The following is a 12,165-nucleotide window of genomic DNA, read 5'->3' as shown; positions in this document are numbered from 1 at the left end:
TGCTGCTTAAGAGCCAAGTTTTCATTGCCATAGACCTCTATGAGGCTCCAGCAGCCAGTCTCATTTTTAATATTACAGGTTCCCCTGGACTAGGTGTTTGACCCCATGAGGTGCAGCAGCATGTATGAGCAGTGCTTTTACTCCTTTAGCAAGAGGTCTCCTCATGGGACAGAGAAAGTATCAGAGGTGGCCTAGTGCACAGGAAGACCACAAAGGGAGCAGCAGAGTCCCCAGGAGAGAGCACATGAGCACACTGCTGTGCCCCACAGGGGCCAAGCAGGCACATGAGTGCAGGTGGATCAAGCGACTTCTGGGACACAAATGATTTTCCAGGGCAGACTGTGCAACAGCCAACCAATATGCCTTGTCATGTCAGTTTTGCTGGTGCAGATTGCCAGTAGGATCTGGCCATTTGTACGCAGCATGCTTTCCTCTATTCGATTTGGAGCCCCTCTATTTATGCTCCCTGTGGTGAGGATTTTTGTGGAAAAGAGCAGAGTGCTATGATGTTATTTAACTGTGTTCTTTTGGCTGCCCACGGTCCTCAAAGAGGTCGGGAGGGATAAATCAGTGTTAATGCTGTTGTCCTTGTGTTTTCTAGATGTGTCGGACCTGAAAATTAGGAGCAGGACTACTCAAAGACATTGTAAATTAATTTATTTTTGTTCTTCTTTCTGTAAACACCACTCTCTCACGATGACATAAAAAGACTTGTCCTCAAGCTTCCTCTTTCTTGTACTTCAGTTATTCTAAACCAAAGAAATTCTCTGTGGTTTTGAGAGGTGCAACAAGGAAAAAGCTTTTGCTAAAAGCATGATGACTGAGAGAGATGGAAGCTACATGCTGAATGCGGAATTGAGTCAATGTACCTTGATTTTGGACTGCTTAATGCTATTTAGCTGGATAAAATTTCTCTTCATGGGCATAATGGGCATTCAAACTCTTCTTTCAGAGGGATTCAAAACATATTCTTTCATCTTCTCCCTCTTGTACAAGGAGCAAGGGGAATCTGATTGCAGCTTCCTTCTTCCCTCTGCTCTTGGTCCTGCTAGTGGTGCTGCAATATAAGTTTGTTTCTGGAGACCGAGGCTTGATACACCTGAGGTCTGTCCTTTAGTCCACCATGTGTGAAAAGACCTTTCTTCTTTTAGAAATTTTATTGCCCATGAGCCTGGATGATATGCCTCCGATCGCCTGGGTTCTTCTCTTTTCTGACCTTTTTGTATTGTTTCTTTCTGTCTGGATATGGAAATCTGTCTTGTGTCAGGAGCAGCCAGGATGGGTCCATGTGTCTGAGATGCCTCCACCCACCCAGCTTCCAGCAGATTGTGCAAGAGAACCACCCGGGGGGGGCTCAGCTGCAAATCAGCAAGAAAAATTGTAGCAGAGAGAGGGGCAGGAACACAGTGTTTTTCACATTTTGTCTTTGTTTAGGATGTAGCATCCTTTTTTTATTTTTTTATTTCCTCTAGAGAGTCCTGGGATGTTAGAATGAACTGGTAGAGTTTATAGAGCTTTTCTTCTTTGGCATTCACTGACTGAGCATTACATCAATTGTCCAATCCCCTTCCTGTCAGGGAAGGAGGTTGCAAGGCAAGATCTGAGCATTTTCAGTAGGTTTTCATAATGCCACCACCTGTCTCTGAAAACAAAAGAAAAAATACTGATAGTCTGCATGCATCAAGATGAAAATGAAAGTAAAAAGGAATGTCACCTTGTTTTCTTCTCGAGGTGAAGGAAAAATGTATGCTTTTATAATGCGAGCTGTGAGTTAGCCAGACGTAGTAAAGAAACATCTCTTTATGTATGTGAGCGTGCAAAATATGCATGAAACCTAATGTGCTTTTCTGTTACAGAAGAAATAGTTTTATGGGAGAAACTTCTCCAGAGTCACTTATTTAGCATTTAGTAATCAACTTTAGTTTCTCTATTAAATTCCTTGCTTTATTTTATGTCTGTTCATTTGTACCTGATTTTATATAGAGGTCATAATATTTTCCATTCAAATGAAAATGAATAAACCTTTTGAGGAATTGTTTAGCTGAAATATATTTAATTTGCTTTTGTCATGGGAAGACAAGACAAGTTTGACTGTTTTAGTGAAATAAGTAGAATTCAATAAGCATTGTTTAGCAACCTACAATTATTTTTTAGAGAGTTTTAGCTATTGAAAATTCAACTGTTATGGACTTCTCTTTTTGTCATCAATTTAACAGAGGTATGGTCAGTTTATTTCATTCCATTGAAATCAAATTTTATCAAGGAAGAGTTGAAGCATGTGCTTCCTTCTTAGCTGTACATTTTTACTTCAGTAGTCTTTATTGTCTGTTCCTCATATCTTGTTTAAAAACAGACTGATCTAAAAAGTAATGATGAATTAAAAATGCTTATGTGGACTATAACAAATTGGAAATTGTTAAACTAATAAATTGAATGGTTTTAATATTTGCTAACAAATTTTGCATGATAAACTGCAACTTAAAAAATTAATTTTGAACATAGAAATAATAATTATGAAAAACATTGTTTTGGAACAACTCTCAAAAAGGGAGATCTTAAAGTGAAAGTGGATAGCTGGTTTCATAGCAGCTTTCAAAATGGCAGTAGGGTAACTTATGTGTGAAACTATGCAAATTGTTTAAAAGATCAGTACAGAATTTTAGATTTCTTGTATAATTCCTTTAATCATCTTTCTGTTCAAATGACAAGTATACTGTTACCCTGAAAAGCAGTGAAAAAGAAGAGAGAATCCTCACATGAAAAACAAGAAATATGAATTTTAAATCCAGAAAGTAAAGATTATCCACTGCTCCCTATAGTTGAATAATGAATTACCTATACCTTTAAGGAAACATTTTGCTTTAGAAGTAAACATATGTATGTGAGTGCTTACACTTTTGTAATTAAGCACAGTATTGTGCCACACGCAAAGGTCTGATGTTGTTATCCAAAATCAAATCAATGGAGACAATGTTCATTGATTTCCAAATTAAGAAATTTGAGAGAAACTCTAAGTATCTTTTTAAAAAAAATAGCAGTCTAAAGAAAAGCTCCATTTTATGTATGCTGAAAGCCTTCGTCTGTAGTGACTTTTTAAATCTCTAAAAATCCCAGAGAGAGAGGTGGGAAAAATCCCATCACTGATCTTTTGACATTGTTAGCAACAGAACTTTTATTTGCAACTTATATATTTCATTCCTGCTGTGTTCATTTGAATAACATGTAATTAAAATTGTATGTCTTATACAAGAAGGGTGTCAGGGAGTAAACCTCTACCGCTTAAACCTATCTCAGCTAATTTCCTTTGTCTTCCATTACAAAGGAATGATGAGCTACCACTTACACACACTTGAATACACGAGGAGAATTCTAAAAATCTATAGAAAGTCTATCAGAGTCATTGGTGATAGCCTCAAGTTAGTTCAAGTGCAGTAACATGTCCCGCCTTTCCTCCCATCTGACCAAATTTCAGAAACCTTGTTTCAGGCACCTTTCAGGAACAGGACATCTGCCACATTGTGGTCACACACAATATTAAATAGGGAATACCTAGCTGTGCTTTCCTTTCATTACATCAAATTTGAGATCAGAATGGGTAATGGGAAAATGGGTGTGTAGGTAAACTGCCAAAAGTCCATGGTTTTCAGAGGAGAAGAGTATAATTAGAAAAAGGTGCACAGAGTGCTGAGGCTAATGGATCCACTTGGTGGTTACTTATGGGCAGTACATTTCCTGACCTGGGGAGACAGAGGCAGGAGGATGAGCACAAGGACAGAGTTAGTTCTGCCAATTCCATATTCAGATGCAAGTACTTTCCTTGGCAGCAAGTAGGAATATTGGTTTAGATAAAAGGGAGGTTGTTTCACTGTTGTTGATTGGACCACCATAAGTTAGTTACAGTAGTTTGCTTCTTTTCATTTCATTTCATTTTCATTCCTTTGCCAGCATTCCAGTGGAAAAGGTTAGTTTGATTTTATCACCAGGCACTTATGCCTTTCTTCTAGAGTGCTGATTGTACATGTGGGAATACAACTTACTGTTCTCCAATGATATGACAAGCTTACCTGTTTTGTTAGGTCAGTCATACATTTTCCAGTAGAATATGGGCAAAGATTTCTGGTAAGGATTAGTTATCAACCATTGGTTTCTTTCAGAAGTGGCTATTCACATGGTTAATTTGGAAAAGAAACAACGCCTGCATAACATATATCGTAGACCACATCCTATCATGAGAACATAAAGCTAAGAAAGGGATATTGCACACCAGATAAAACCAGAGATGAGGTTATCTCCTTATGAAGTCAGAGCAAATTACTGACAGCAACAAGAATGTAATTTTATCTAGTTTAATTATCAAGTGACACACAAAATTATTGTATGTGTTACTTACAGTAAGATGTGATTCTTGAGAAGGTATCATCCTTACACTGGCTTGTTGTTACTATATCCTTCTTCTTGCAAAGTTTCAAATTAATGATACACACAATGTCAATTCCTTGCTCAGATATGGCAGTGTGGAGGAAGTCTTGAGATCCATCCTTGCTCCCACGTAGGTCATGTTTTCCCCAAACAAGCTCCATACTCACGGTCCAAAGCTTTGGCAAACAGTGTGCGTGCAGCTGAAGTGTGGATGGATGAATATAAAGAACTTTATTACCACCGAAACCCACATGCTCGCCTGGTGAGTTTAAGTCCATTGTTCCTGCAATTTCAGTAGGCTTTGTTTTCAATGAACTAACTATTAATTAAGCTAATATTTAACATGAAGTGTGTTTTATGTTCAGTTCTTATTTCTTCTAAAACTTTTTCTCAAGCATACAATAAGTGTATAATTTTTAATTCCTTGGAAAAAAATTGAAATTCTGTAAGACTACAAGAATGACAAATCTATGTCAATAATAAATGAATGAATGAATGAAAGAAAGAATAATGTTAAGTGAGGTGGCCAAAATAAGGAGTTGTTTAGCTTAAATTGTGCACTTCTGTGAAATGGCTGATACAGGATTCTCTCAATAAAGAATTACAGAAATGCAATTAATGAATGCAAATCGACAAGTTTGAGTGAACAGTAGACCTTTAGATGAACAGCATGATGATAATAATTCTTAGCAAAATTACCTGTCTTGTGATAATTGTAAAACTTTGGACTGATATAAAATAAAATAGATATTTCTGTTTGCTTTACTGCTGTACCACGTTTGTTAAAAAAACCCCAAACCCAAAATCAATATTGAAAAGATTAAATTAATTAAAATAAGTCCTGGGAACTCAGATGAAAATGTTCCCAATAAAATGTTTAAAGTATCAGTTCTGTTGTTTTGTTTGGTTTTTTTTAAGTTAGTATTTTTATTTGCTTTGAAATGAAAATACAAGATCATTTGTTAACAAAACTTTTTAAGATAAATACTGTGAAAATTGAGTATGTCAAAATAGTAAAGCAGTGTGCAAATTAATAACTTGGACATATTTATCATGAGAGGCTGGAAGACACATAACACTGAAAATGTCCTCACAGTGCCTAGAAATGGCTTAAAAATGAACTTCTGACATAAGGCCCAGAATTCAGGCCCAAAAGAAATCGTTCTGTGCTGTTGCTTGTTTCTGGAGGTACCTGATCTTCCCAGGCCCTACTCTTTGTATGGAAGGTTTTCTAAGCACTGGCTTTCTGGTTTTGTGCCTCAGGAGAGCTGTCCTGCAGTTGCTGCTGGGCACTTGTCTCCTGCTATACGAGACCAGAGCTTAGGGACTGAGGCACAGGGGGCTCCCGGCATGTTTGAGTGGCCTACCCCAATAGATATGCCAGGGGAAAAAATGCTCTTGAAACTGTTAGGCTTTTAAAAGATACACTGGAGGATACTGGGGAAGCTGCATTTGGTTAGCTTCCATCTTGTGTTATTTTGGATTAAACTGGGTAATTAGACTATTATAGTCTACACATTTAGGTTTTATTATTAGAGTCTGACTTAGAGAGAAATGTGGGATTCACCCATAGGCAACGACAGGCTGATTCTGCTTGTCATACACAAAAAGAGCAATGAACACTGACAATTTTTCTTGTAAAATGCTGGGCAGCTTATGTCTCTAATGACAGAGCTTTTTCTTTAAAGGATATTTGTGTGTTAGTATTGGAAGTTTTGCATATTGGCTTATTGTAGCACCATGGATTAAGCTGAAACTCATGTGTTATTTTTTCCCATATCAGAGCTCTTGCCAATGAACTCTGGTTTCTATAATACTCTGTGCACCACTTGTTGTATCAGTTGAGTTCAGACCTTTTTACTTCATCAAACTCAAATAATCAGTTCTGTAGCATAATGGAAAAAAGATTGAAGCTATGGCTGCAAATATTGGTTTCATGAAGTTTCACTTCAAGATTAATGTTCAGACCTCAGAACTAATATGTCACGCTGTTTGTTTATTCAAACAGGCATCTCTGCCTCTGCTTTACGTCTGCTTTGTGTTTTCAGTGGTATTTCCACAGCTTTGAGAAATGCAAATAAATTTGTTGTTTGAGGAAAGAGTGTGTCAAGTGACCTGTAAAAATCTCGAGGCAGTGAACGCTATTTCATGCCTGACTATCTGAAGCCCTAGTCAATATAAAGATAGGTTTTTGAAGACAGACATGAAAAGATGTGAACTCTGCTCCAATCCATAGACAGAGAAAAAGCCTGCAATGAAAGCTTTTCTCTAGAGGTTTATGACTTCATACTCCCCACCCCTCAAAACGATGAAGTTCAAAGGAAACATTAGCAGATTTTACAGGTTTCATCAGTTAAGTGTAAAACTGTACAGGTAGTTTGCAAATGGATGGTGACATAATTTAAAATCCTCAAGATTCATTCACTGCTTTTGAGATTTTCAATTATCCAGTTAAAAGAAGTCTTATTTTCCAATATGCCTTCTTAGTCTCCAGCAATCTGTATTCAAGGGCTTCCTCACTTGCGGATTCAGGGAGTTTTCTCAGAATGTCTTCTAGAATATTTGAAAGTTTTACTTGCACAGTTCCAATTCTTTTTTGTCAACGTTTAATGAATGTAAGGATAATGAAATCAAATCCAGCACCCAAACATGGTGATTTTTCCTGGCTAGAAGTCCTACTCATCACTTTAGCATACGGTTCCTAATAATGTATATAGATAATTTAAAAGAGAGCATCTGTTCTGGACGGGGGGTTTTTAATCTTTTTTCTTTCAGGAGCCATATGGAGATGTGACAGAAAGAAGACTCCTTCGAGAGAAGCTGAAATGTAAGGACTTCAAATGGTTCTTGGAGAATGTGTATCCAGAACTTCATGTACCCGAGGACAGACCAGGCTTCTTTGGAATGGTATGTGGCTGCTGAGAAGGGGCCTCCTTGCAGTTCTCTGAGCTCTCCTACTAACTCCGTGTGAATGTATTTTTATGCCAAAGTCAGTTTGGGATTTTGGTAGAATTCAGTTAGAATTGGTAGGCTTTAAAACATGGTTTCTATGAGAATCTTTATTTTAGGGCATGCTGTTTATGAAAGAGTTCTGTGAGAGAGTAGATCAGGTAATGTTGCCATCAATTTCTCCTTCTAAGTGACATCTTGAGACTGTTAAAGGTGGCAAAGGATGTCATTTTCATTTCTTTAAACTTTGCATAGTGAAAAAAGAGAACAGTAGAGTGTTTTAGTTTTTAGTTGTAGAGTTGAAAGGAGAAAGAGTGTGCTTTGAAACGTGTTTTTGCACATTTTATCTGATGAAAACTATGACACTCTAGGGTAATGGGAAAGACAGCTGGTGCTAAGTGCTCCCAAGTCGTAGGGGATTCTGTATGTCAAAACCAACATGTTAATTTTTAATCAGGAGGTCACTTTAGACCAGGAATGGTTGGCTCAATATCAGAATCCACTTCTCTTTTTAAGATTTGACAGCTTACTATGCTATTTGCAGCTTACAAATAAATATAAACTATAGCTCCATGCATATCACATTACTGTAATCTCATTTGGAAGGGATGAAGGCAGAGAATGATGCAACAAATAACCTGTTTCTTCTGAAAAATTACCATATACCTGCTGCGTGTTGGGAAGATGAAACTACACCTTTCTGCCAGGCAAAGATCTATCAAATACCTCCCTGATTACCAATGCCACATTGACTTAGAAGTACTTTTGGTGGTAGCTTGATCACTCTGCAGATCCAACTAAGCTGCGTTCCTATACTGCTGCAGCATTTCCAGCCCTTGTCTTGCTGCCATCTGCCCTTCAGTTACTCAGTCTCTGCTGGATCTCCAACAGAAACAGAAAAAATCTGATTACTGTGGGCATACAAAACATACAGGAAGCAAGTCTCCCCACAGCCTACCCTAATAGCTTTGTTACTTGTTAAATGAAAAAGATCCTAATGTGAAAATGCTCTAGTTTCCCATGGGGAACTGTATTTCCCGTGGGGAGCTGTGGGAGCTCCCACAAGGGAGTGCATCAGTTGTCAGCAAAGCCCTTAGGAGCCTCAGGGAGAGTTACCATGCTCCTACATTTGTCTTGGAGCTTGTGCTTGAGGTGGTATCGCTGGTTCTTGGTGTGATCGCTGGCATGAAAGGTATTTTCACCATTATCCAGTACCTTGAACAAACCATGGTACAATGTTAGTTCGGTTTTTGTTGTTGTGTGCTGGATTGCTACTCATAAGGTCAGGGACAGTTGAAGCAGTAAGATGTTATAAGACTTACCTTCCAGGAGCATTTCAGTAACTTTATCTTCCCTCCACCTCCATCCTTCACCCTCCGAAAGAAAAGCTGGACTGGTGGTGGTGATAATGCTTCAACTTCCTGGGAAGGGGAAGGAATTTGTGCAGTTTCTTTCACAATTTAACTGCACATGATGTTCTCAAGCAAGATGTTGACAGTACCTAGAAATAACAGTTCTCATTCAGAGCTGCTTGAGGTATCTATAGTGTAATTTAGGTGTGCTCTATGTATTTCTCTAAAAACAATTCTTAAATGCTGTCATCTAGTTGTGAACATGATAAGATTACACCATTTTTGGAGGGAATTTAAAATGTGATTAAAGTACAGTTGTACTCAAAGAAACTGAGTGCAAAAATGACACCTACTGATTCAACCGATTTGTGGATTTTGAGTTCTGTCTGCTCTCTTCAATGAATCATTGATCATGCTTTTACTCCTGCCTTAGCTGTGTAGTGCTTTTCTGGTTCACAAAAATACTATGTTTAAATGTGGCAGCTTTGTTAACAGCACAGCTTAGTATGAGGTTATTTAATTGTTCAAAGAGAATAAAAAGGCATGTGGGGATTTGTCCCTCCCTTGAAAATCTTTACACTTTTGAACTGAAGTTGACAATCTATCTAAGATTACCCGTAAGTCAGCCATGTGTTATTGAAATAGAATAAATAATTATTAGGCAGCATTCAGTGCCGTGCACTGACAAATACACACTTGTGCTAATTTTTTTTTTCTAGATATGTAGATAAAAATATTCTTAATAAGCTTGGTTGTCTAAAAAGTTAGCTGCCTAAAACTTTATTTAAACATACTGAATTTTGAATTTTTTCACCTGAGATATGATTGCATTCCTGCAAACTGCCTGAGGCCTAGAAATGAGAGAAATATCATCTTACTTCTCCTTGGGCTTCAAGTAGCTTTGGAACTTTGTGTGGGACATGAACTAATCCTTTTGACTTGACAGTGAGACCATACTGTGTTCTGACATGGGAAGTTTTATTTTGTTCTTCTCAAACACTTTCTAGCTGATATTTCTTCCATCTGAATGTGAAGCAACTACATTGGTAGATGTCTGTTGAGACCATCTAGCCATAAAGGCATCTGTGACTGACTGAATCAATTGGGAGATCAAAAACTTGAATCTTTCTATTGGCAGCTTCCTTCCACATTTTCCTCTAAGACGATCTCATCTTCAATTAATTTCCAAATGCTTAATCATAATTTTCTTTTAATTTAAATCAAATATAACCTTGAGAAAATCAGAAAGAAAGATTTTAAAACTATGAAGAATTCTGTTTTGCTGTGACATGAAAGAGCACATTACATAAATTATCTAAATATCACATGAGATATATGGACAGGCTTACAGAAGAAGAGATCTTAACTATTTGGCTTAATTTATGTTATCAAAGATAACATAACATGTCTGAGATTCCAAGTTCTCAGAGGCTCCAAGACAGCCTCCTCTAGGGTATACCTCTAAAAATGCATTGTAATCCAAATTGTAGAGCTTCCACTTGAACTGGTACCCAAGATTATGATTGACTAGACCTGGAGATCTGATGTCCATCACAGGAAAATATGCACTACTTGGTTGGCTGTACAGCCTCTGAAAGCTTGATAAAGACTTTTTAAAAGGAAGTGGAAAGAAATTCAAGTGTTTGATAGTAAACTCAAGTGAACACACTATGGCTTGAACCACATGCTTATATGTTTTTGAGCCTCCCAGGGAGATGTGGACTTGCTGAGGTGAGCAAATGAATGCAGCAGTGAGTCCAGCAATGAATCATCATTGGTTCCTTCAGAGGATCTTAGTCATCAACGTTATATAGCCATTTCAGAATTGCACTTAAGTTAACAGGTGATATGAAAATAGCATACACTCAGTAAAATCATTCCCTGTAACTGCTCAGATTACCTTTGCGGTAAAAGCTTATGTCTGGTCAGTACTAGTGAAGCTGTTTGGGTTCCCACAGTATCATCTGCCCGTATCAGTAATACGTCAGCACCACTGCCACTGTGGTGAAATAAAGAGGATTCTGATCTATTTTGTAGATGAAGAGAAAGGTTGGCTGTGCTCCACTGGCCGTATTTATCAACTAATGTAATGAAGTTTTCATGTCAAAAATCTGTTGTTGATGCTTTGCTTACAATGGATTTTATCTTAAAAAAAAACAAGCCCAAACTAATAATTATTCATAGAATGCTGTCTATATCATGTAGTTATATGCAAGTGTCCAGATGTTGGGAAACAAGAGATTTAAATTTCTCCCAGCAGTAAGGGATAAGGTGAATATCTCAGTAGTTGCTGTTTGTTACCTATCCCAGCCTCCGGATTGGTAACTAAATGGCATTGTAGAGTAACACCAGCAACATTTCAATAGGAGGCAAGCGCTGTAGAAAGACACTGTGAGTAGTCCTGCATGGTAGAATGTTTTAGAACTTAACTATGTGTTTCAATGGCAAGGTGATCAACATTTTTTCTTGCTTCTGTTTCTCTAATGCAGCATTCTGCAAAAGAATTAAGGTAAGTCACAGACAAAATTTTGTTTTTATTGCATGACTTTTTTATGATGGATATAGGAACAAAGATAGCTTCAGAAATGAGTGGATGATCACTGTTTTTGTAGAGCTGTTACACGTAAAAGTATCTTAAACTGTATATTCTCATTTCACAAGAGAGAAATATTTCACAAATTCTCTTATACATTTTTTCTGCCTTATGATAGGGCAGATTTTATTATTTTTTTGCATAAATGGTGCAGATTTTCAAATCTTTGTGTGTCATTTCAGATCAGGTCATTTAAAAGCTTAGAATATATTATTCCCACAAATTGGGTCTTGAATACCTATTGGGCTTCCTGGTAAAGTGTGGGCACAAAACAGCATCTACTGATGTCTGATAAAATGAACTAAAAGAACCAGGTCAAAATATGGACCATGTATATGTAGGAATATGTCAGCATGTATCACAAGCATTTCTGCATGAAAGAGACAATGAGAGGACATTCATAGTAGCATCCTGGGAGTACAGCCTCGGTTTTTAACCATCTGAAATAAAGCTTAAGTTCAATAAGCTTTTAAACAGCTTTTGTTGTGTGTATTTGGGCACTGAGTAACATGCATAGGAGAGTTGCAGTAGTTCTGATGGTGCATGGCATTTTCAAATAAGGTTATTTAGAATTCCGAGCCACAAAGGGGAGCACATTCTTGACCATGTACTGGGGGCCGATGGCAAAGGGTGGTAGCAGGGGCATTGGGTTTCCTGGAAGGGCACCACAGATAAGGGTTTGCTGGCCTTGGAGCCAGGACACAGTCAGCCAAAGTCATATGTTATTAAAACATACTAATGAGAGACCTTGTGATCCTGAAGAGAGCTGCTGACAACGACCGAAACCGATTTATATTTTTAGAGATACAATTAACAGTTTTAAGTGGTTATGACTTTTAAGTTGACATTTCT

The 12,165-nt window shown here is 37.6% G+C and overlaps 1 protein-coding gene across 1 annotated transcript in view; it reads left to right on the top strand.

The window, feature by feature from the left end:
• GALNT12 (polypeptide N-acetylgalactosaminyltransferase 12) overlaps nucleotides 1-12,165 on the top strand; it is a 46,316-nt gene that overhangs the window by 21,908 nt on the left and 12,243 nt on the right. The window contains exons 6-7 of the mRNA XM_027679486.1: nucleotides 4,505-4,681; nucleotides 7,195-7,326. Coding sequence (XP_027535287.1) covers nucleotides 4,505-4,681; nucleotides 7,195-7,326 — 309 coding nt within the window. The remainder of the gene's footprint in view (nucleotides 1-4,504; nucleotides 4,682-7,194; nucleotides 7,327-12,165) is intronic.

This window comes from Neopelma chrysocephalum, unplaced genomic scaffold, assembly GCF_003984885.1.
Source record: "Neopelma chrysocephalum unplaced genomic scaffold, ASM398488v2 Primary Assembly neopelma1_22b, whole genome shotgun sequence".
NCBI classification, from domain to species: Eukaryota; Metazoa; Chordata; class Aves; order Passeriformes; family Pipridae; genus Neopelma; species Neopelma chrysocephalum.
This window is presented reverse-complemented; position numbering and strand designations above follow the sequence as displayed.